The sequence below is a fragment of the Vigna angularis genome, chromosome 1 (genome assembly GCF_016808095.1).
Source record: "Vigna angularis cultivar LongXiaoDou No.4 chromosome 1, ASM1680809v1, whole genome shotgun sequence".
In the NCBI taxonomy this organism is placed as follows: domain Eukaryota; kingdom Viridiplantae; phylum Streptophyta; class Magnoliopsida; order Fabales; family Fabaceae; genus Vigna; species Vigna angularis.
In genome coordinates this window covers 53,200,776-53,226,060 of record NC_068970.1, presented here as the reverse complement: position 1 = coordinate 53,226,060, position 25,285 = coordinate 53,200,776, and the positions used below count along the sequence as shown (strand labels likewise).

The window sequence follows — 25,285 nt, the reverse complement described above, 5'->3', positions numbered from 1 at the left end:
ACAAAGAAACCAAAGCTTTGAATAATATTTTGTTTTATTTGGGACACAGCCACTGTATTTCAATCGATAGAAGTTTTAAAACAAGTATTCGGCGCTACGTTGGCATCACCATCACATGGGCAAAGTCATAAAAGTTCCTCTGACTAACACAAAAACTGACATCACCAACCTTCCAAATTAACAGATAGAGAAAATGGCGACTAGAAAAAATGTGTCGATTTGAATATTATTAGGCTCACGTGCGAGAGAAAGTAAAAAAAAGCAGGAGAAAAAGAAACCACTGGGAAGACCAAAGGGAAAAAGTCCACCTTCAACGGCAGCAGCAGTGGGTTTTTTGTAGCTACCAAGTGGTAGGTGTGGATGCTATAAAAAGAAGAGTGTGTAGAATACGAAGCTGTTTAGGCAACACAAATGAATAGGTAATCATAGAGTTAGACTTGTGCACAATAACATAAACAAGCATGGTTGATAACAGTGTGTTAGAGCTGAACCTTGGTTTAGGTAACAACAACAACAATAACAACGTTGTTGGTGGTCATGCACATGCAGGACAGTCACCGAGGCAAAGGTGTCCGGCACCATTTCTGTTGAAGACGTACGATCTGTTGGAAGAAGGTGAGAGTGAAGATATGACAAGAATAGTGTCGTGGAATGAAGAAGGAAGTGCCTTTGTTGTGTGGTCTCCTGCAGAATTCTCTGAGCACACCTTGCCTAGATATTTCAAGCACAACAACTTCTCTAGCTTCATTCGCCAATTGAACACTTATGTAAGTTCCTAACTTCTTTCACCTCCTTTACGCTTTCACATACTCTCTTCTCTCAACATTTCTCATAAGGAAAACCAACTTACAATTCTCATATTATCATATCTTTACGTTCAAAGTTCAGTATTATATATCAACCACCTTGAATTTTCGAAATTTCTGATTAAAAACATTATGAAAGATCAATTTTAAGAAGGATTTTACTTATAATTTAATCTTTCGATAATAAGAGATATAGGTTTAACAAATTATAAATCTTGTTAAATCAAATGATTTTGATATAATAAATTTTTAATTTGATTTAATTACAAATAGGCATATAAATTAATTTTTACATAATTTAATCTTACTTTTAAGTAATTAATTAGATCTTTAACCATCAAAAAATTTATTTGTAAAACAAAAAATCGGATTATTTTTTTAAATAAGGGTAGAATGAGATACTTTTACATTCATTTAATATTTCGTATAAAAATTTTATAAAATGATAACTTTTTGTATTTTATTTTAAGAAAAAAAAGAGTAAAAAGTAAAAAAAAAAATATAATTTCAAATAAATGTAAAAAATTGTCTCTCAAAGTATATTTTCTCTTTTTTCATGCTGTAGCTTTATGTTTTCTTTGTTCAAAATTAGGACGCTAGAAGGAGCTATGTATTGAAAAGGAAAAATCATAGTTTTTTTTTTTCTTTTTTTAATAGGAGGAGGTATCGTAGTAAACAAAACAATCAAACCACGTTCATTCAAATGAACGTCAAGTTAATGAATAATATATTTATATAGAATGATGGTCAAATCAGTTATTTTGAACTAAAAGTCAAATTAGTCATACCAGACGTACTTTACTGCTTCACTTGGATTAGAGCACACTTAATTTGAACATCCACAAATTTTGTTGCTTATTTTGGATTAAAGAATTTTCAGAAACTTTGACCATCATCAACATTAACCTGATGACGTGGAAATAATATTTTTATGTGTTCAACGCAGGCTGCTTCTACGTAATCTCGTACCACTTTACTTCAACATTCAGAATATAAGTTTAGTATCTAAAAAAATACTTGAAAACACGCAACAGTGTTATACATAGTATTTGTAACGAAATAAAATAAAAAGTTGTTGATGTAATAGGTGGTTGTGTTTTTTGTGAAATTTGAAAACAGGGATTTAAGAAAATGTCATCGAAAAGATGGGAATTCAAACACGAGAAATTTCAGAGGGGTTGCAGGCACATGCTAGGTGAAATCACAAGGAAAAAGTGCGAGCCAAGTGTTTTTCCTGCATACCTTAAGTCTTCTTCTGAGGAAAATGCAACGAGTTCCACAGAAGAAAACAATCAGCAACTTCTTATGGAGGAGAACAAGAACCTTAAGAAGGAGAGATTAGAGCTTCAAATGCAGATTGATGAATGCAAAGCACTTGAAATGAAGTTGCTCGCATGCCTCTCTCAGTTTATGGACACCCAACAAACTAAAATTAGGAGACTTTGTTAATTCATATGGTTATAATTAATAGGTCTTTATGTTACCATGGATTAATAATATTTGGTTTTAATTTACCTTTCTTTTTCATTCATCTTCACACTCTTAACAAGAACATTACTAGATTCAGATACAGTTCAGGTTGAAAGTCTCACATCGTCTAAAGATAAAACCAATTTATAATATATAAATGAGTGCAAAATTCATCTTACAAGCTGATTTTGTAAGGTAGAATTAGGTTTAATTCACTTCTTAATATAGTATCGGAATCAGACTAAAATTTTTCCTCACAATATTTATTGTTTGTTGGATATATTAAGGAGATGATGACAACATACAAGTGGTATAACATGTGTGATTGATCACGAAACGGTAATTTACAAATATTACAATAAGTCTGAGGAAAAAGAATGACTTCATTGGAGGGTGATTTTGACTCTTTTCGTTTTTGTATGAACTCTTCTATTACTATTACAATTACTCTCCACTTTCTTCATCTTCTTCTTCTTTGATTTCTTCTTCTTTGATTTCTTCATCTTGGTCGCTCTAAATACGACCATAATGATTGTTGAAGTCAAGAGAAATCTTGTCATTCATTTGCAAATTCAGGATTCAAACTTATGCGTGGGAGTTTTTCTTCTTATGGTATGATAGTTGTCTGTTACCAAGATTTTTCTAAATTTAAGATATTTTTGTTTGATCTCCTATGTCGTACTATACTTATTTTATAGCAGTCGCCTATTATTATATGATTTTTTTTTGTTGAGAATCCACTTTTAGGATTATTTTCACTACTAAAAAAGTTAAATTTTGTATTTATGAATACAAAAAAAGTAAAGAATAAAATAGTAAATATAAAGTGTGTGTAAAAAATTGTTAAATGTGAAAATAATAGTATTTCTTTGATAATTGTTCTCTAACCTATGTATTTATTTTATCTTTTACCTAGATGAGATAAACATACTAAATGGAAAGTAAATATTTCTTTTATCATTTTATGGAAGTTTTTAAGTGATAGTTTTGCTACCCAAACAAAATCTTATAGTAATTTCCCAATTGGCACGTGAGAATATTTGCCAAATAGATTAGTTTATGAACATTCAAAACCTTAAAGTATAAAGTGATTGCATGCGTATTCAAAATGTAATTTACTACTACAATCCAATGATGATTGAATGAATCCAGAAATGCAATTATTTGTGGTTTTTAATTAAAAAAGATAGAGGAAAATAATATTATTTCAATTCAAAATCAAAGTATGGTAATGACTGATCCACCCCATTACAAATTTATAACTTTTTCTTTGTACATAAAGTAGATACACTCATCTAACAACATATGAATTAGTCATGGGTGGTGGATACAGGATAAGGACACAAGAAACTTACGGTGAGCACCTTTTATTATTGTATATTTGAGTTTTGTAAATGTTAGTGTGTAGTTGTAGTCCATGTATAAACTTAGTGAAATGCAAAAGGATTGGAGAGTGAAGACACAAGAGAAGTCTATAGTCTTTAAAATGAATTGTTTATAAAGTGGTATTATATTGACAACACTAATGACAAATTACATACACACATAAAAAATCTTTGAGAAATAATAAAGGAAATATTATTTAAGAATTTAAATATTATTTGTTCTTAAGAATTTAAGAACAAATTATTAAGAAGAGGTATAATAAAGGAAATATTATTTTTTAAAAGATATACGAGAAGAATTTGAGAAAGATCTTTTACAATTTAAAAAATCTATCAGAAGGTTCAAGATCAAAACAATCTCTTTGAATCTTATAATGTTTCATGAAAAAAAAATTTAAAGAATATAAAAATCATTAGTATAATTGAAGAATAATTTAGGAACTTAAATAATTTGTAATTTTATTTTAATTTGATAGAATCTTAAATTTGTTGGGTGAGTCAATTTGTATTCACTAGACAAGCAAGTCTCGTTAGACAAAAAATTTGCATCTGTAATTTTTTAGTTTTGTGTTTTAAACTTTAGGTTTTATTGGAGGGTTTTTAGGTTTTTTTAAACTTATGTATCTATATATAGAGGTATAAGAAACTAATGTAAACATCTTTGAATCAATATATAAATTTGCATTTTTGAAAAAGAATTATCTTAGTTTTTCTATTAAAACTCTTATTTTTATCAAAGATTAACATCTTTGTGACCAATCTTCATTTTAGTGATTAGTATGTTAGATAATACTCTAGTTGTATGTTTTTTATTTTGTAAAATTGTCAAAATATTATTTTTTTGCCTATAGAAGCTTATTATGTGATGTGTGAGTAAATGTAATTGCATTCATGTCTTAGTTTAGGTCATTTGCATGCATAATTGCATTCATTGAAGGATTTAGTCATGGATTATCTTTGTTTCGGATCATACATTGGCATTTTGTGTTTTTATTGTAGATTGATGATTCTAAGTGCCAAAATCACAATTTGGGAAGAATTGATGTACAAGATACCAAGATGAAACCAGAGAGTTCAACAACCAAGCTGTGAAGTCTCACAACCTGTGGATGTTGCTTCTAAATGGAGTTGCAAAACAGAAAGTTCAACAACCAAGCTGTGAACAGTCCCACAACCTGTGGAGTAATCTGTGGATTCACGTAAGAAAACAGAATTAAAGCAGAGAAGAACACACGCAGAGTGGGGAGTTTTCCATGAGCTGTGAAAGTTTCCAGGAGCAGTTATTGAGCAGTTATTGATCTCTTTTATGACTGATTTAAAGAGATTAAATTAAAGGAAAATTGGAGGAAGTTAGGGAAAAGGAAAACCACTCTCCTAAAAAGGAGGAATTTGTGGAAATGATGGGGGAGGAATGAACAACACGTGGAAGGGGGATACAAAAAGTGGATTCACGTACAACAAAGGAGGCTTCTTCTTCATCTTCTTTTTGGGAGCTTTTGGGCTGGAACTTTTGGCTTTTTGATTTTTCTTTTCCATTATGCAGAACTAATTTTCCTTTTGTTAGTGGATTGATGTAGTGCTTTGGATTATATTTTTTGAACCTTTTTCAATTGATGTTAAGTTCATTTTAATTATCCCAGTGTTCTATTTATGTTTTAATGTCTATTCTATGAGCAGTTTCACAGTTGGGAGATTGGGAATTGCTTGCGTTTATAAATAGAACAGATTAGATACTGTCACAATTGGGAAATTGGGCAGGACTAGTTAGTTTGAATTGAGATATGATTGTTTTTCATGATCTTGTTGAATTTGTAATTGGCCTAAGGGATTGGGGATTCAAATTCAAGGGATACGTTTGCCTACTAAGGGATTAGGGGTAAACAAGCTCTAAATAAACTCAAGGGGATAATTATAATTTACACATCAATTGAAAAGGGGAGGAAATTATATGAAAAGGTATGAAATCAATTCTCTAACATTGTTTATATCATTTGAATTTCCATCACTTGTTTATGTTCATCATTTCACTGGATAAATTTCATCACTCAAAATTAAGTAAGTTAGTAAACTGGTACTCAATTCATTCAATCCCAGAGGACGATATTTTGTTACTACAATTACGATTGGTACACTTGCCAAACGTACATCAAGTTTCTGGCGCCGTTGCCGGGGATTGATTACTGTTGATATTAGTGATCTAATTGGCTTAAGATTTGAGTTGTAGATGTTAGGGAATTTTTGTTCTTATTTTTGAGTTTTTTTTTTATTTTCAATTTTATTGTCACCTAATTTCTGTTGCAGTATTGTGTGTTTTTTGTTTTAGTTGTTTATGCGAGGTACTGTTGGCCCAGAAGAATTGCTTTTCGATTCAGAAATTGAACGCACTGCTAGAAGAAATAGAAGTAGTGCAAGAAGAAGAAAGAGAGAAAGAAGACAAGAACAAAGATTATTTGAACAAGAAAGGGAGGCATTAACAATGGCAGACCAAGAACCTGTTAGAAAGACTCTTCGTGACTATTCAATGCCAAATCCTAATAGTTATCAAGGAAGCATTGTGAGACCTCCTATTCAAGCCAATAATTTTGAAATCAAGCCTGCCTTGTTACAAGTCATTCAACAGAATCAATTTGGAGGTGCAAATTCAGAAGATCCTAATTCTCACTTGGAGAATTTTCTGGCAATATGTGATACCTTGAAAATTAATGGAGTTTCAGATGATGCAATTCGTTTGAGGCTTTTTCCCTTTTCTCTACGGGATAAAGCTAAAAACTGGCTACAATCACAACCTCAAGGAAGTATTTCTACATGGGAGGATATGGCTACAAAATTTGTAATCAAATACTTCCCTCCTTCCAAATCAGCGAAAATGAGGAATGAGATCACCTCCTTCGTGCAGCAAGACAATGAATCCTTATATGAGGCGTGGGAAAGATATAAGGAGCTAATGAGGAAATGTCCACATCATGCTTTACCTGAATGGTTGCAAGTGCATACTTTCTATAATGGTCTTTCACCCACTTTTAAGGCAATGTTGGATGCAGCAAGTGGAGGATCATTCATTTTGAAAACACCAGAGGAAGCTTTGGAGACTCTTGAATTAATGGCAAACAACACAGTGAATATGCAGTTTGACCGTCAAAATAGAAAAGCTGGTGTGTTGGAGGTTAATACATTGGATGCTATCTTAGCCCAAAACAAGTTGTTGACACAGCAGATTACAGATTTGACTCAGAAGATGGGAATTATGCAAGCGAATAATGTGAATACTAGATCTCTAGCGTGTGATTTTTGCGGAGGAATGCATCAAAATGGTGAATGTCAGGCAACTCACCAAGAGGTACACGTGAATGCAGTAGAACAACAACAAAACCAGTTCTCTACCAACTTTAATGCAAATTGGAGGCCCCAACAACCTAGACCTTGGAGTAATCCAATACAATCTAACCCACCAAGGCCTCCATATCAATATCAAGCTCAGCCCAACAATCAAGGAAACAAGATGTTTACGTTGGAAAATGCACTAGAGAAGTTAACTATGCAAACTTCTACCTTTGTGGAGCAGACTTCAAATTTCATGAGTGAGACAAGAACAAACTTCAAGAACCAGGAAGCTTCAATCAGAAATTTGGAGAACCAGATTGGTCAGCTTTCAAGACAACTCTCAGAGAGATCTCCTGGCACATTCCCTAGTGACACAATACCAAACCCAAGGGAACAATGCAAGGCAATTCAATTGAGGAGTGGAAGAGTGTTAGAGAATGAAAAAAGGAGTGAGATGGAGAGAGAGAAAAAGAAAAGAGTTGATGAAATAGTAGAAGAAAGTGCTGAAAAAGAAATTGAGAGAAAATGTGAGGAGAAGGAAGAGGGAGAAAAAAATCAAGAGAGTGAGAAAAAGATGCGTGAGTATGTCCCTACAATTCCATTCCCTCAAAGGTTGAAGAAGCAAGAACAAGCCAAGCAATTTGCAAGATTTCTTGATGTTTTTAAGAAGCTCCACATTAATATTCCATTTGCTGAAGCATTGGAACAAATGCCAAGTTATGCTAAATTTATGAAAGACTTGCTGTCAAAGAAGAGGAAGCTTCAAGATGATGAAACAATTATGCTCACAGAGGAGTGTAGTGCAATAATTCAGCAAAAATTACCTCCCAAGTTGAAAGACCCAGGGAGCTTTGTCATTCCATGTGAGATTGGAAATATAATGGTGGGTAAGGCATTGTGTGACCTTGGAGCAAGTATCAACTTGATGCCTTTGTCCATTTTTAAAAGGTTGGGTATTGGTGAAGTAAAGCCCACTATGATAACTTTACAATTGGCAGACCGATCGATGACTTATCCTTATGGAATTGTGGAAGATGTTCTAGTAAAGGTGGACAAATTTATTTTCCCAGCTGATTTTGTGGTTCTTGACATGGAAGAAGATGCTAAAGTCCCAATCATTTTGGGAAGAACATTTTTAGCAACAGGGAGAGCATTGATAGATGTTGAACAAGGACAGCTGATGTTAAGAGTGGCAGATGAGAAAGTCACATTTTCTATGACTGAAGCAGTGAAGCACAAACTTGACAAAGAAGACTGTTTCAAAGCTGAAATAATTGAGTCTCTTTTGTTAGAAGAGATAAAATTCCAGGTTAAGCAGAGTCCATTAGAGAAAGCTCTATTGTCAGGAATGGAAGCAAAGGAGTTGAAAAGAGGAAGTAATGAGGAAGAGGTATTGAACTGCGCTCAACAATTAGAAGTGCTGAAGCCAATATTCAATTCCACAAGAGGAATAGAAGATCTACACAAGGGTGAAAGTGGAGAAGTAGAAATGCCCAAGGTAGAATTAAAACAACTTCCTTCTCACCTGAAATACAAGTTCCTTGATGAGCAAAAGCTGAATCCAGTAATTGTGAGCAATGAGCTTTCCTCTACTGAAGAAGATAAACTCTTAAGGGTGCTGAGGGAGTATAAATCTACCATTGGGTGGAAAATTGATGATTTGCAAGGTATTAGTCCTACTGCATGCATGCATAAAATTTATTTGGAAGAGGATTTGAAACCTGTGCGACAACCACAAAGGAGGCTCAACCCGACTATGAAGGAAGTGGTAAGGAAAGAAGTAATTAAATTGCAGATACTACAAGGAAAGGATTGTGAGGAAGGATTGATTGAATTTAGATTGCATAATTCTACTTACAGACTCACTCTAGTTGAGTTTAATGCCATCTTTGGTTTTCCAACTGGCGGTGCAAGGAGGTTTCCAAAACAATTTGACGCTGAGTCCTTTTGGTTCCAATTGTCTCAATCAAGCTCTTTTGTCTCATCTGATTCTAAGGAAGCAAATATTCAACACCCCTGTTTTAGATATGCTCACCGACTTATGGCTCATACGCTATTTGCTAGGGGTGCCAGTCATTCTGCAGTTCGAAAGTCAGAATTATTATTTTTGTGGGGTATGGTTAACGATGTTCCATTGGACTCAGGATCTTGGTTGGCACGTCAGTTTCTCAAGGTAGGGAAAGCGTCATCTGGACAGATAGCAATTGGTGGGCTGATCACCATTATTGCTTTGCATCTCAACATTCCTTTGGAAAATGACAAGGCAATCTTAGGAAACTCCCGAATTGATTTGGAAATGTTAATCCATAATGAAATGCTGGTAAAAAGGGAAGATCAGTGTTGCTTAGTCATGAGTGCTATCACGGGGTTGCAACCTCAACTTCTTCCAAATCAAGAGTTCACTACAGTGCGGGGTAAAGATAGGTGAACCTTCTCTACTTCTCAATGTCAAAGTACCCCTCATCATGATCCTGATCCGTCCTCTCACATACCTCCCATTCCTCGACCTTCTGCGGTTGACACTCTTTCTCATCTCCAGCAGTCAGTTACAGAACTCCAAGCCCAACAACTCAAGCATTATCAAGAGTTCATCCAATTTCGGGACACTCAGATTCTTCATCAGCAAAAGGTTGAACAACTCTTGCAAGACGTTCTCACCATGATCCACTCTAGTCATCACTAATTTTGTGAGTTTCATCCCCTGTACTTTTGACTTTCCATACATTAGGGACCATGTAAATATTTTGTATGCATGACATCTTACATTGTATCTTACATTGTTCGCATTTGCATGTTGCATCTAATGTTTCACTGGAAATGTATCATCTTAGCTCTGAGTTCTATGTTCTAAACAATGATATTTTCTAAGCACATGGTGAATATAGTTTTGATTGCTTGTTGGGAAACTTCACACACTACACAGGAGATTTGACACAGACACTTAAGGAAGATAATTTTTGAGGTACCAGAAAGAAAATATTTTCCGTTCGGTTTCTATGGTGACACTCATTGCACTTGGTTACTGGAGAATTGTTTGTCAAATTTTAAATAAAAACTAAAAAAAAAAAAAAAAACAACAACAAAACAAAAATATTGAGTGAATAATTTGACACCCCTTTGAGACTATATGTTACTGGGGAAGAGACACTCCTTTGAGACTGAGTGTGGCAAGTAAAAGACAAAATGAGTGGAAGATCCATGCTTAGTTGGCAGGTAAGTGTTTTCTAAGTGAGGAACCTAATAGAAAATCTTTTTCAAGCCACTAAAATGCCAAATCTTATTTGCCTTGATGTCTAGTGTCATACCTCCACTAAATAATTGCACTTAGGATCCCATAAGTGAGTCGTCATGCTGACAAGATTGTGATGTGTGTGCTTGAGGAATATCATTGTTTGAACTGAACTTGAGATGAGAAGGTATGTTTCCATTTAGGTTTTATATCATTCTGTGTTAGTTGAATTCTCTTTGCTTGAGGACAAGCAAACGTCTAAGCATGGGGTATTTTGATGTGTGAGTAAATGTAATTGCATTCATGTCTTAGTTTAGGTCATTTGCATGCATAATTGCATTCATTGAAGGATTTAGTCATGGATTATCTTTGTTTCGGATCATACATTGGCATTTTGTGTTTTTATTGTAGATTGATGATTCTAAGTGCCAAAATCACAATTTGGGAAGAATTGATGTACAAGATACCAAGATGAAACCAGAGAGTTCAACAACCAAGCTGTGAACAGTCTCACAACCTGTGGATGTTGCTTCTAAATGGAGTTGCAAAACAGAAAGTTCAACAACCAAGCTGTGAACAGTCCCACAACCTGTGGAGTAATCTGTGGATTCACGTAAGAAAACAGAATTAAAGCAGAGAAGAACACAGGCAGAGTGGGGAGTTTTCCATGAGCTGTGAAAGTTTCCAGGAGCAGTTATTGAGCAGTTATTGATCTCTTTTATGACTGATTTAAAGAGATTAAATTAAAGGAAAATTGGAGGAAGTTAGGGAAAAGGAAAACCACTCTCCTAAAAAGGAGGAATTTGTGGAAATGATGGGGGAGGAATGAACAACACGTGGAAGGGGGATACAAAAAGTGGATTCACGTACAACAAAGAAGGCTTCTTCTTCATCTTCTTTTTGGGAGCTTTTGGGCTGGAACTTTTGGCTTTTTGATTTTTCTTTTCCATTATGCAGAACTAATTTTCCTTTTGTTAGTGGATTGATGTAGTGCTTTGGATTATATTTTTTGAACCTTTTTCAATTGATGTTAAGTTCATTTTAATTATCCCAGTGTTCTATTTATGTTTTAATGTCTATTCTATGAGCAGTTTCACAGTTGGGAGATTGGGAATTGCTTGCGTTTATAAATAGAACATATTAGATACTGTCACAATTGGGAAATTGGGCAGGACTAGTTAGTTTGAATTGAGATATGATTGTTTTTCATGATCTTGTTGAATTTGTAATTGGCCTAAGGGATTGGGGATTCAAATTCAAGGGATACGTTTGCCTACTAAGGGATTAGAGGTAAACAAGCTCTAAATAAACTCAAGGGGATAATTATAATTTACACATCAATTGAAAAGGGGAGGAAATTATATGAAAAGGTATGAAATCAATTCTCTAACATTGTTTATATCATTTGAATTTCCATCACTTGTTTATGTTCATCATTTCACTGGATAAATTTCATCACTCAAAATTAAGTAAGTTAGTAAACTGGTACTCAATTCATTCAATCCCAGAGGACGATATTTTGTTACTACAATTACGATTGGTACACTTGCCAAACGTAGGTACTACTTGCACTTTATCACTCGATGAAACGCCTTTATTATGTACAATGAGATCAAATAATTAGGGTTTCACCCTACACCTCCAAGTTCCAGATTTGTCCTCTTGATTAATGAAGTTTGGTGAAAATTAAATGAAATTAAATAAAGTGGTTGACGAACTTATTTAATAATTTGACTACTTTCTATAGTTACTTGTCTCTACACCCCTTCACTTCTTTCATTTTATGCTTTGTCATGTATGGTTTGTGGTCTTCCATTCTTGTTGCATTTGAGAGAGATTTTTCGTTAGAGAAGTGTGGTGGACGTGCTTATATGGTGTTGCTGCTTTCGTGGTTGACATTGGACTAGGAGAGTGATTTTGTTTGAAGTTTGTCATGTCAAACAGTTACATAGGTCTATTTGAAAGCTCTAAGTCTTAATCGGGGTCTATTTGGAAGCTCTAGGTCTTAATCTGATTTGGCAATCTGACACATACTCCATCGGATATCAAAATTCGAAATTATGTATATTGGATATCGAAATCCAATGAAGGTCAAATCGGTTTTCGAAATTCGATTTGTGTCTGCTCGCATTTCCAGATCTGATTCACTATTTCACAACTTGTATATACAAATCTCTCTCCTTTATCTCGTCCAAACCTTCAATATACAAATCCTAATACAGGACAGAAGATCAACAAAGAAGAGGGTTAACAGATGCAACAACACCCAATAACCAGAACTTGATCTTCAACAAGAAGAAGTTGATCTTGAACAAGCACAATGTGATTTGTGGATCAGTGGAAAAGATAAAAAAAACGAAAAAGATGAAAGAAAGCTGAAGAAAACTTGGTATGAAAAAGATAGAGCTTAAGATGAGAGAGAAAGCAAGATATTTTAATAAAGAATGAGAATCTGGTCAAAAAATTATCTTGTTTCTATTAAAAATTAATCATGTCTTAATAGAGGACATTACAAATATTTCAGAAAATTTTAGAAATGCAAGATGAAATCCCAAACTAAAATACACAACTTTTGGATGCCTAAAAGCACACTAAATAGTTTGGCTAAAAAAAGATATTTGAAAACAACCATTCTAAATTTAATCATATGGGTCAAATAATCAAATAAAAAAAGCTGTAAACAATAACTCTTGAAAATACTAAAATTAAAAGTTGTAAACAATTATTTTTCAACTTTTAAGTAAAAGGTCAATAATAAAGAAAACTTTACATTTAACTTCTTAACTATATCTTGTGTGAAATAAATAATGTCTTTTAATCAAATTTTGTTGTAAAGGTTAGTGTCTCTCCCATAAATGTCAAAACTACAAATAAATTATTTCTTACCCGTGATTTTCCAAAGAAAGTGTCCGGCTACAATTGCAAAGATATGATTGCTCAGTCTTAAATATAACAGGCAAGTAACTTCCTGAGTTAGCATCTTCGCCAGCACCAAACTGAGGTTTACAACAGTTGGTATTCAATTTGAATTCCAAAGGATTAAAATTTTCCACCGGAGATAAAACTAGCATTCAGAATCACAGACAAAAGTATATAAAAGGTTGAAAATTTTCAACAGGACAGAAAACTAGCATTCATAATCACTGACGACGTATATAAAAGTAACCATCTAGATTGTTACAATGATATCAAACACATTCCTGACACCAGGATCAAAATCGCCATATATGATTGTCAATCACACTTGTTCTAAATACCAATACACAACCAGAATGGATTCATAATAATCCTACTCAGATAAGGTCGACTTCAGCTCCCCATTATTTCTCAGCTCCATCACAATGTCGTGACCACCAATCAGCTCACTTTTGTAGTAGAGCTGAGGATAGGTTGGCCAATTTGAGTATACCTTCAATCCCTGTCTCACATCCTCATCACTTAATATATCAAAAAACCCAAAATTCAGGCCCTCCTGTCGAAGGGCATCAACAACTCTGGAACTAAAACCACATCTTGGTACATCTGGGGTACCCTTCATGAAGAGCATCACAGGGGATGAGGCAATCAATTTCTTCAGTCGATCATGAATGCTCTCTGCAGGAAGAATCCCTTTCTCCTGTAAACTTTTCTTAAGTTCTCCGCTTTTATGCATCTCCAACACAATGTCTGATCCCCCAATAAGCTCTCCTTTGATATACAGCTGAGGATAACTGGACCAGTTTGAATAAACCTTAAGCCCTTGACGGACTTCTTCATCAGTAAGAATGTCAAAGCTGTCAAAGGGTACGCTCTCTTGCTGGAGAATTTCAACAACCTTCCTACTGAAACCACACTTTGGTTCATCTGGTTTTCCCTTCATAAAGAGCATAACTGCATTAGAATTTATCAGACTTTCCAGTCGAGATGATAAGCCAGTACTCAAATTAGTAGATTTAGATATCCCGCCTTTGGCATCTCCTGATTCTTTTTCTTCATCAATGGTATCAATTCCTTGATCTTTAAAAACTTCTCGCAATTCCCCATTCTCATGCATAGCAACTGCTATGTCACACCCACCAAGAAGCTCACCTTTACAGTAAAGCTGAGGAAATGTTGGCCAATTTGAAAACTTCTTCAAGCCTTCACGAAGCTCTGAATCTGACATGACATCAAAACTTCCAAACTTGACTTTTTCTTCCTTCAACACTTCAACAACTTTCCTGCTAAATTTACACTTTGGCTCTTCAGGGGTTCCTTTCATGAAAAGGAAAACAGGATGAGAATCAACGAGTTGCTGCAATCGCTTCTTAAGAGAACCACTAAGCCCTGGTTCAACTAGATTTTTCTCCTTTGATGCATCTACTTGAGCTAAATCTTTCACGGCTTCAAGAACGGCAGATCCAGCAGCCATCCCGAGACTGGCAGGAGAAGCAGCCTCTCCAGGGTTAATTGAGCCTGCAAGTTTGGCAACCTTATTGGCTAAGCTTGACGGATCAGCTCCCTCCAATGTATCAAAGGTCTTGCCATCCTGACAAAAAAGAACTTCCAAGCAACTATTAAAATCAAGCAAAGAAGGTAAGAATGATTTCAAATCCCAAATAACAGATTGAGTATTAAAATTGAAATAAAACAAAGGTATTCGTTACATTTGTCCACACGGTGACATATTCAAACTGGATCATAACAATAAACCTAAAAATAACTATATACAACACAGATCTCTAACAAGTTATAAATTGAATTTCAGTTTAGCATTTAAATGCAATTATCTAAACTGTACACAGAGTTTCGTTAAGATATATCAGTTAACCAGAAACTAAACTTCCTCATGTCAGAGTATCCATAATCTGGTTATTAAAATCACAAAACAATTAGCTCAAGGAAAAACTTATTTCATCTTTCCCTACGACATCAAACTTCACCCTTTACATACTAAATGCACCTTACCACAAAAAAACAGCATCATTATCAATCAAATCAAATAGCATAATTTCCACAAAGCCAAGTTTACATTTAATCGAGAATCAATACCAACTAAGCCCCAAGAATTTATTGGGAAGGAAGACACTAGATAGCAACACCAATAACATCACAAATAACAATTAAAACAAAACAATCCAACAAAAAGTAGTCCTAAACTACGAACACACTTTCCCTTGTGAAAGAAGACATGATAACTGGTAACATTACCTTACAAAAGACAAAGAAAGGAACGGCAGAGACGGAGTACGCCTCGGATATCTCAGGTTGCTCTTCGGCTTCAACCTGTAAAACAAGGTATAGATGTTAAGAAAGCGAAGCCAAAGTGGAAAAGAAGAGAAATTGAGAATGAAAGGTAACCCTTAAGAAATGGGCTTTGGGGAAATCAGTGGCCAAGTGAGTGAAGAGTTGATCCATGTGCTTAGAAGCTTCGCACCACGACGCCCAAAAGTGGAGGACAACCGGAGAGCCACCACCCACCACCGCATCAACCTCCGCCTTGGACTTCACGTCCTTCACCGATCCACCCATTCTGATTCGATCACGCAAACCCTACAAACCCTAATCGTAGCCCTGTTTCCAGATCAACACTGTGCAGTGTTCTGCGTGTGAAAATGAAAAATTACTAAATAAGATAAACTACCTTACCTTTTCTGGATTCTCGGACACGTCACTGTGTGGTAGTGACGCGTCTCAAAAAGTAATGGAATTCTGAACTCCAGACAGCCCAGTCCCTCAGGCCCAAAAAACTTTTGTCTTGGCCCGGTATGTTCCCATAACAAAAATTTTAATTAGTAGTTAATTTTTATATTTATTTAATTCCTATATTTAGATAGTTTTTATACTTTAATCAGTAATTTGATTTTATATTTAATTTTATAATTTATTTTTACTTTTATATTTATATACTAAGTGTTTATATTTCAAATAAAGTTATTATGATATTTTTTTATTAAATCAACATTAATTATATTACAATAATTATATTACAAGGTAGTGACATGTCAATTTAGGTCATCTTTTACCTGTCTAATCCTTTTCTTCTCGTTACATAATCCTATTATCCATTCTCTTCCTCTCCACTGATAGCTAGCTCATGGAATTCTAGGTTGAAGAACGTGAAAACGCTGAAGCACTTTGAATATCTATTTAATGAGGTCTAGGAATTTCATTTTATACATAATAATGGAATTAATTTGAACAGGACAAAAATAAATTATAAATCAAAATACAAAAATTAAATTATTAAATTTAATATAAAAAATTAAAATTCTTTTCTCTCACTACATATCACCATTGTCTTCACCGATTAAAAAGGAAAAGAACATTGTAGAAGTAAATCATTGGTTCAAATAGTTTGTTTCCAATAATTTATTTTGGCTTAATACTTTTTTTTCTATTTTCATCACTGTTTAAAGTGGTCTTTGACTTTTTCGAGTATTTAAAATTGTTTTAGTTTTTATAATTTTTGTTTAATTTGGTATTTCTCCCTAATGACGTCTAAATCTTAATGACAAAGTGTCTACGTGAGTCATTAGTGAATGAGGTGTTAGATTGTTGTTTGTCTTGCCGAATTGGTTACGTGGTCATGCAACACTACTTCATTCCTCCACCATTGTAAATGCAACCACCATTAGAATGACCATTATAATTTATTTTTACTTTTATATTTATATACTAAGTGTTTATATTTTCAGATAAAGTTATTATGATATTCTTTATTAAATCAACATTAACTATGTTATAAGGTAGTGACATGTCAGTTTAAGTAATCTTTTACCTCTCTAATCCTTTTTCTTCTGGTTACATAATCCCATCATCCACTCTCTTCCTCTCCATCATAATGAATGCAGCACCAGCTAGGAGGAATTCACAAACCACCTCATACATTAAACGTAAAATGTGAATCCATATTGTCAAAATCTCTAATTGCAAATCACACCTAATACATATCCAAAATCACTCAAAAAATTAAGGTTTATGTGATGGTGATGTCGTTGTTTGTGTTTGCGATTTCCAAGTTTTTGTTTTGATTTTGGTGACATGATTTAAGATTTTCATTGTATGATTTAAGGTTTGTTGGTTCATTCCTCGTTCTCATGGTGGCTACGCTGTAAACTTGCAGTTTCGTGGCCTCATTGCAAATCCATGGTGTGCATTGATGGCAGTCGTGGTTCATGGTGGCTCGCGATTTAGGGTTTTTGTGGAGGAATAGTGGTTTAATGGATTTTGTTGATGCATCGCTATGAATAAATATGATGCCTGAAAGCATGAAAAATATAGAGATATGTAGTGGTTGTCATAGTGAATGGATAATTGTCGATGTCAATGAGTGACTGTGGTAGTGCGACCAACAGCGAAGGAGGTCATGGTGGTTGTTTAGGATTTTTTGGTGTGTTGGAAAAAAGATGAGATGATATGACAACCATATCATAAAAAAATGGAATAGGTCATTCAATCTTTTCTCGTGCAGATATGGTGTCGTTAACGATTTAGATGTCATTGAGAAAAAAGACCAAATTGAACAAATATTACAAAAATTTGGATCATTATAAAAAAGTCGATTATCACTTTAAACAAAACTAAGGAAAATAAAAATCAAAGGAAATATTTAACCATTTATTTTAAAAAACATTCGTTTTGAAAATCACTCTCCAAAAGTCTTATTCCTTTATTTTGAGAAATCATAGTCTAAAAATTTGGAAAGATTTGTTTCAAAAATTTTATAGAAAATGTAAAAATAACCTTATAAAATGATGAAAAAATAATTAAATATGTTTTTATTTTTAAACTTTATTATCAAATTACACTAAATTAGAATTTATATCTAAAAAAACTTTAATACAATTTCATTCTTATGTTTTAGAATTTAATATATATAACTTTTTTAATGAAAAAAGAATTAGAAAAATCATATGAATTTTGTGACATAGCATTTATAAATTGCGTCAACGTAAATTTAATAAAATAAGACAAATTAATTTTACTTAACAAATATTAAAATTCAATTGAATAAAAATAAAATATAAAAATCATATTCTTAAACATACATAAGCCAAATTACTATTTATTAAGGTCTCCTGATTATTTTTACTACATTTCAGTTTATTTTAGTAAAAGATCATTTTCTATGCAACAAACAACTTGGATAGAGCAGCTCTTGAAATCACCTTTAACATTAGAAAATGAAACAATAAATTAGCGTAAGATAATTTATTTATCCCACAATTTAACACAAAAGTGTTTGGAATCTTATGATTTGGTGGAAATCAACACAAAAGTACATAATTAAGAAAATTTAACATCATCAGATAAAAAAATAAAAACAAAGATGGCCAATTTGGGTGTCCTGCATGAATCTCAATTTGAATTTATCCCACAATGATCCCCAAGAAAAATTAATAGGAATTTTGTGCCTAATTTCATTTCAAGTAAGTTTCACACAAATTTAACGGTTCAATTTTGAAAATAAAAAATAAAAAGATCTCGAGACAGTATCACTTGATAAGGCCAAAATGTAATTACCACTTCATCCTATGTGACCTTTATTTTAAAGAGAAAAAAGTAGTTAAAAGTTTTGTAATATAAAACATTTTATTAATTAGGGCAAAAATAGATGATAGGGAAATTCCACATGATTAGCTGAAATGGTATACGACGCCGTTGAGTGTCTACGTTATCTAGTAATAGCATAGTTGTTATAGGAAGGTGGAAACGTGGAACTCAATCCAGAAGAAAACCAAAGGGCAGTGAGTGAGTCACCGATGCAACTCAGCAGCAACGTGTTGGTTCCTTTGATTAAACCCCCAAAATCCTACTTCAGTTTCAAACTCCAGTCCTGCTCCAATCCCAACTCTAACTCGCCCGAGTCCAACTCACTCCAAGCCGACACCCTCAAGACGCTGGAATGGAGCTCCGTGTGCAAGCAGCTTTCGCCGTTCACCTCCACCTCCATGGGCTCCGCCGCCGCCCTCAACGCGCGCTTGCCCGTCGGACGCACCCCCCGCCAGAGCCAGAAGCTTCTCGATCAGACCTCCGCGGCCAGACTCCTCGCCCGGCCGCTCGACTTCTCCGGCATCCACGACTTGACGGAGATTCTCCGCGTCGCCACTTCTGGTCAATTGCTAACCATCCGAGAGCTTTGCACCGTCCGCCGCACGCTCGTCGCTGCCAGGGAATTATTCGATAGTTTGAAACGCTTCTCTTCCGATTCTAACCATCCACAAAGGTATACGTGAAACTTTGTTTTTTTGGCTTGATTGCATTTCAAAGTGCCTCGGGTGTCGCGATTGTGCAATTTACCGTCTCTCATCATGTTGGAAGAGTTGCGAAATTGGGTTTATCAGGTTTTCTTATATTTACTCTAAGGTTCCTTGGTCCTAGTTCATCCGTTGTTTAAGTCGTTGATTTACTCCAAAAAAGGTGATAATGAATTTTTTTTTTGTCATCTATTGTTGTCCTAAAAACATCAATTTACTTCAAACCCTGTCAACATGACAATTAAGTTAATATAGGCCCTATTTTTGTGAAATGAAAATAAAAAGGTAAAAAATATTGAATTTATCATCTAAGTAATGAATTTATGAGCTGGAGAAGTTAGAGGAGAAAACTTGAAGAGTTAAGGACAGAAGTTGGTTTTAGCTTATGAGAGAAACTCATTTCATTCTACCTTCTGGTTTTTCTATCCTGTGAGCGTAGAGAAGTTTATTTCAGGGCTTCAGTCAAATACCATTTGTGTTATCTATTTCAAATATTCCATATTTTGTAGTTAGTATAGTCCTCTATTTACTCTCCCATGTCATGTCTAGTCATGCTATCTAATTGTGTTAATTATTGGATGGAACGGGTACGGACTGACCGGATTGTATATCAGAGAAAACTCTTGGGGAATCCAATTTATGCAATTGGAATTTGAATGACCAAAATTGCACAGTCACGATACCTAGGGAACTAATAATGCAATGAAGCCTTTTTCTCTTACTTTGCTTTTCTGTTATTTTTACTGGAATTGTTTGGTTTAAACTACAAGAAACATACACCGAATTGGAGCCAAAATGTTGGTAATTTAACCGTATAACGAGTTAGCACATAATTAAAAAATGAATTAATTGTAATAGTTAGACTTCTATGATAATTTAGCGATTTGTGATTAGACGACAATGTGGAGAAGTTTTGTGTAAAAAGTAAAACAAAATTATAATATGTCAATCATAACTTGAATTGGAATTCTAGAAGATGACTCTCATCCTGTGGTATCTATTTTTGAGCCAGTCAAAGGGATGGTAGGAAGTTGTAAAAAATTGAATTTCCCAGCATTCAAGGATATTTTTTTAGTCTGATTCAGTTTACAAGCAACTTCTTTTATGCACTTTGGCTAGGTGTTGTATTTTTCTTGACAAAGTTTGGAGCATAGATCATATGGTAATGGATTCACATGTCTCAATAAGGCCTTAAAAGAAAGTTTATCTCAAAAGGTAATGACAGACATTCAAAGTGTAATACTCTAATTGCACTCGTTCTTTTTTGGCATAATTTCTACCTTCCAGAAACTCCAAGATAATCATCAGAACTGTTAACTTTATCGATGCCATTGTTTCCCATCAGGTACTTACCCCTACTGGAAATACTGCAAAATTGTAATTTCCAAGTGGATTTGGAGAGTAAAATAGAATTTTGCATAGATTGCAATCTTTCCACAATTCTTGATAGAGCAAGTGAAGACCTGGAGATTATCAGATCAGAAAGAAAGAGGAACATAGAAATTTTGGATTCTATGTTGAAGGAAGTATCCTCCCAAATTTTTCAGGCTGGGGGAATTGACAAACCATTAATAACTAAGCGTCGATCAAGAATGTGTGTGGGCATCAGGGCATCCCATAGATATTTGCTTCCAGGTGGTGTAGTTCTGAATGTCAGCAGCTCTGGAGCAACTTACTTTATGGAACCCAAAGATGCAATAGATCTGAACAACTTGGAAGTTAGACTTTCAAGCTCCGAGAAGGCTGAGGAAAGTGCAATTTTAAGTATGCTTTCATCTGAAATAGCAAATTCAGAATCAGTTATAAATAATTTATTGGATAAAATTCTTGAGATTGATCTTGCTTTTGCAAGAGCTGCATATGCTCAATGGATGAATGGGGTATGTCCCATTTTCAAACTTGATAGTTTTGAAGGTTGTGATTCCAATGATGAAGACAATGATATTCTGGACCAGCAAGAGGATGACAGCTTAAATGTAAACATTGTTGGTATACGACATCCATTACTCTTAGAGTCCTCTCTTGATATCATTTCAGATAATCTTGCTCTACGATCTGGAAATGCTGCTAAGTTTGGTGATGGAAACGGAGCAATGGCTACTACATATACGTCACATAGCATATCTGACTTCCCTGTGCCAGTTGACTTTAAAATTGGACGTGGAACTAGAGTGGTCGTAATCTCAGGCCCTAACACTGGAGGGAAAACTGCTTCCATGAAAACATTGGGCCTGGCATCACTCATGTCAAAAGCTGGAATGCATCTGCCTGCCAAGAACAATCCAAAACTTCCTTGGTTTGACCTTATCCTTGCCGATATTGGAGATCACCAGGTAATATCTTAACTTTATTATGGACAATAAAAATAGAAGACTTTTTGTTGATCATGCATTTGTTTCATATGTTGTCTGATCTTTATCTTTTCCTCCAAATTGAAGTCCCTTGAACAAAATCTCTCAACTTTTAGTGGGCATATATCACGTATTTGTAAGATTTTGGAAGTGGCCACGACACAGTCACTTGTTCTCATTGATGAAATCGGTGGTGGGACTGATCCTTCAGAAGGGGTTGCACTTTCTGCCAGTATCTTACAATATTTGAAGGATCGTGTAAACTTGGCTGTTGTAACCACTCATTATGCTGATTTAAGTAGTCTCAAAGAAGAGGATACCTGTTTTGACAATGCAGCAATGGAATTTTCACTTGAAACATTACAACCAACTTATAGAATTCTCTGGGGGTGTACTGGTGATTCGAATGCATTAAGCATAGCACAATCTATTGGCTTTGATAGAAATATAATTGATAGGGCACAAAATTGGGTAGAGAAGTTTAAACCAGAACAGCAGCAAGAGCGTAGAGGATTGCTTTATCAGTCTTTACAGGAGGAAAGAAATCGATTAAAGGCCCAGGCTGGAAAGGCTGCATCCATTCATGCTGAAACTATGAGCGTGTACAATGAGGTACAATCGATGTTTTACTGGGAAGAGATTTGGTGCTTCTTGATTATAATTTGTTTTCCTTGGTTGACATAGCATTAAAATCAATAGTGTTCCTTCTCAAATTTATCTGAAATTTGCATCCTTGATAAGTTAGTATGCAATAAATTGACCTGAAAATGAAAGGGTGATGGAGATGTTATACAAAATATGTGGTGACTTGTGAGTACTACCCTTTAGAAGATATGACCAACCCTTGGGGGATGATCTTACTAACGTTAATTTCAATATTTTTGAGGGAGTTACTTATGGAATATGGCTTTCTGGTTGACTATGAGCACCAATTTTAATATAAAATAAGTTCGTAAGTTCTTCCTTCCAAAATGTTCATATTGCAGTTAATGCTGGAAGTTATTTTTTTCAGCAAAAGAATGCCTGAGCATTTGCAGCGGGCTTTAATTGAATACCATTGTGTTTGGAATTGCTTTTTTTTTTCTTTCTTATCCTCTTTCTTTATTACCTCATTTTTCTTCATTAAATGTTGCAAAGATTCAAGGGGAGGCAGAAGACCTCGATAGACGTGAAATGGAACTTATGGCAAAGGAAACCCAACAGGTCCAACTAGAGCTTGTGAATGCAAAATCTCAGATGGAAACTTTGATACAGAAATTTGAGAAGCAGCTCAAAAGTTCTGGTCGTGATAAACTCAATTCACTTATTAAAGAAACTGAATCTGCCATTGCTTCCATTGTAAAAGCTCACACTCCTGCTGATCATTTCAATGAAGCTGATCAAACATCATATACTCCACAAATTGGCGAGCAAGTCCATGTCAAGGGATTGGGGGGTAAATTGGCCACAGTGGTAGAATCACTTGGGGATGTTGAAACAATCCTGGTACAGTATGGTAAAGTGAAAGCCCGTGTAAAGAAAAGTAATATCGTAGCTCTTCCATCTAATGCAAAGAATGCTGTAACTAGTTCTTCCGTACACCAGGGGAGACAGGTACGTATGAAAAGTTTATGTCTTAACTGCCATGGTTTATGAAAAATAAAACTCTAGATCATATATATTCTTGTTAAATAGGCTTCTTTGTTTTTTTTTTTAATTCACATCTTTCCATGACTTGGATTTTTTGTACATTCTGCTGAATTAAGTAATTTCTCACCCAGAAATTGTTTATATAAGATTACTAATGCATTCTTTGTTTAAAAGAATGCAATAGAGTTTATATTTGCATTTTTCTATTTATAATGCCATTGTATAACTTCTTTGTACGGTAATACTTTGATAAAATTATTTATGGTGACAATGTCACGGCTTCACATTGCTGAAAAAGATTGGGGAAGTTATAACATTGGTCAGGAATCAAAATGCTAAGTTATAACATTTTGATTTTAATATTGTAGAGTCGACGGAATGCAGAATACCGGGTTAATGTAGACATCAAAAGCGACGATGATATTTCCTATGGTCCAGTGGTGCGAACATCTAAGAATACAGTTGATCTAAGAGGTATGAGAGTAGAAGAAGCTTCTATACACCTTGAGATGGCAATTGATGCCAGTCGGCCATATTCGGTTCTCTTTGTCATACATGGGACCGGAACTGGTGCTGTTAAGGAGCGTGCACTTGAGATTCTGCAAAATCACCCACGTATCACTAATCATGAACCAGAAAGTCCAATGAATTATGGTTGTACCATTGCTTATGTCAAGTGATACCTGTTGGCCCTGCTGCAATAAACTATGTCAGGTTGAATCCTCATTTTTTGAAGTTATCATACTCCCTACTAACCTCATCAAAAAAATGACTATTTTCGTATGTACATAAAAACACATTGGTGTAAAGTACTAAGAGTTTGTAAAATCTGCACTTCTAATTTATTCATCTTTACACTAATGCTGTGTTCCTTTGCGCTGATATTTACTGTTGTGAGCGATTGTCAGCTGTGGATATGCGAGTGAGCTTCGTGTTCCTATCCAAATGTGTTTTTGCCATGATATGCCATCTTGCTTGAGGGAGATGATTTGTGGGTGAGAAATGCATTTTTATAATAACGACCCTGGTTAAATATCACGTGCATTTGCTATTTTCACGTGCCAGGGGAGGGTTGTGCAGCTCAATGGTGGCCAACCCATGCGACGGAGGTGACAGACAAGAGACGTTTTGGGGGCTGCACCTGTGTGGAGTTGGAATGTTGTAGAATCGGTTCTGTTCTGCATGGAATCGATTCTGCTCAGCATGGAATCGATTCTAGTGTTTTAAAATGCTTCGGTTGTGTTGCAGGAACTATGTCACAAGAGACCTTTCTTTTTCTCTGCCCCCTTCAAATATGTCATTTTGTTAGATGTGTTTCCATACGTGTACACAATATCAATGCAGATAATCTTGAGAATACAACTTTTTAATTAGTTTCAAGTAAAGATAAAATACTATACAAAAACTTATCATGACCCTGTTATTGGAGGTGTCTTCTACACGCCTGCTTCTTAGAAGCTGCGGAGTTGCAAGGTGGACACGTGTTTTGTAAAAAAAAATTCACAGAATCTATTTTAATAAAAAAGAAAATAAAAATAAGTATAAAAATGAATTAAATTTTACCTGAACGATCTTCACATAATAAAAATAGAAAATAAACATAAGTATACAAGCGAATTAAATTTTACCTACACGATCTTTGCATAATAAAAGAAAAAATAAAAATAAGTCAAAAAAACGAATTAAATCTTACATGAACATTCTTTGCATATCTCCTAGTGTATCTCGGTTTAGAAAATAAAGAGGTAAATATTTTGTATAAATTTTCAAGAATAACAGAGAAAAGATACAAAAGGGAGGAAGAACAACGTGTGTTGATTGGTAGTGTTAAGTGAAAAAAGAGGAAGAATAGATGTGTTAATTGAAGTTTGCTGGT

General features: G+C 34.6%; 3 protein-coding genes and 1 non-coding gene across 4 annotated transcripts; 2 read left to right on the top strand and 2 right to left on the bottom strand.

Annotated features, from left to right (window-relative positions):
- The first annotated feature begins 414 nt into the window (after positions 1 to 414).
- LOC108326225 (heat stress transcription factor B-2a) lies at positions 415 to 2,337 on the top strand. The gene is made up of 2 exons (XM_017559600.2): positions 415 to 767; positions 1,926 to 2,337. Exons 1-2 carry the CDS (start codon positions 462 to 464, stop codon positions 2,253 to 2,255), a joined length of 636 nt encoding a protein of 211 aa, XP_017415089.1. The 5' UTR covers positions 415 to 461; the 3' UTR covers positions 2,256 to 2,337.
- A 4,187-nt stretch (positions 2,338 to 6,524) lies between these two features.
- On the bottom strand, positions 6,525 to 6,631 carry LOC128195124 (small nucleolar RNA R71). The gene has a single exon (XR_008246696.1). It is a non-coding gene; the product is annotated as a small nucleolar RNA R71 (small nucleolar RNA).
- A 6,688-nt stretch (positions 6,632 to 13,319) lies between these two features.
- Positions 13,320 to 15,792, bottom strand: LOC108323827 (monothiol glutaredoxin-S17). The gene is made up of 3 exons (XM_017556599.2): positions 15,531 to 15,792; positions 15,381 to 15,455; positions 13,320 to 14,718 (listed from the first exon to the last, which is right to left on the bottom strand). The coding sequence occupies exons 1-3, from the start codon at positions 15,699 to 15,701 to the stop codon at positions 13,501 to 13,503; spliced, it is 1,464 nt and encodes a 487-aa protein (XP_017412088.1). The 5' UTR covers positions 15,702 to 15,792; the 3' UTR covers positions 13,320 to 13,500.
- Positions 15,793 to 18,871: 3,079 nt separating this feature from the next.
- LOC108347773 (uncharacterized) lies at positions 18,872 to 24,270 on the top strand. Its single transcript, XM_017587205.2, has 5 exons — positions 18,872 to 19,398; positions 20,775 to 21,762; positions 21,868 to 22,392; positions 22,918 to 23,373; positions 23,778 to 24,270. Exons 1-5 carry the CDS (start codon positions 18,935 to 18,937, stop codon positions 24,087 to 24,089), a joined length of 2,745 nt encoding a protein of 914 aa, XP_017442694.1. The 5' UTR covers positions 18,872 to 18,934; the 3' UTR covers positions 24,090 to 24,270.
- Positions 24,271 to 25,285: the final 1,015 nt, after the last annotated feature.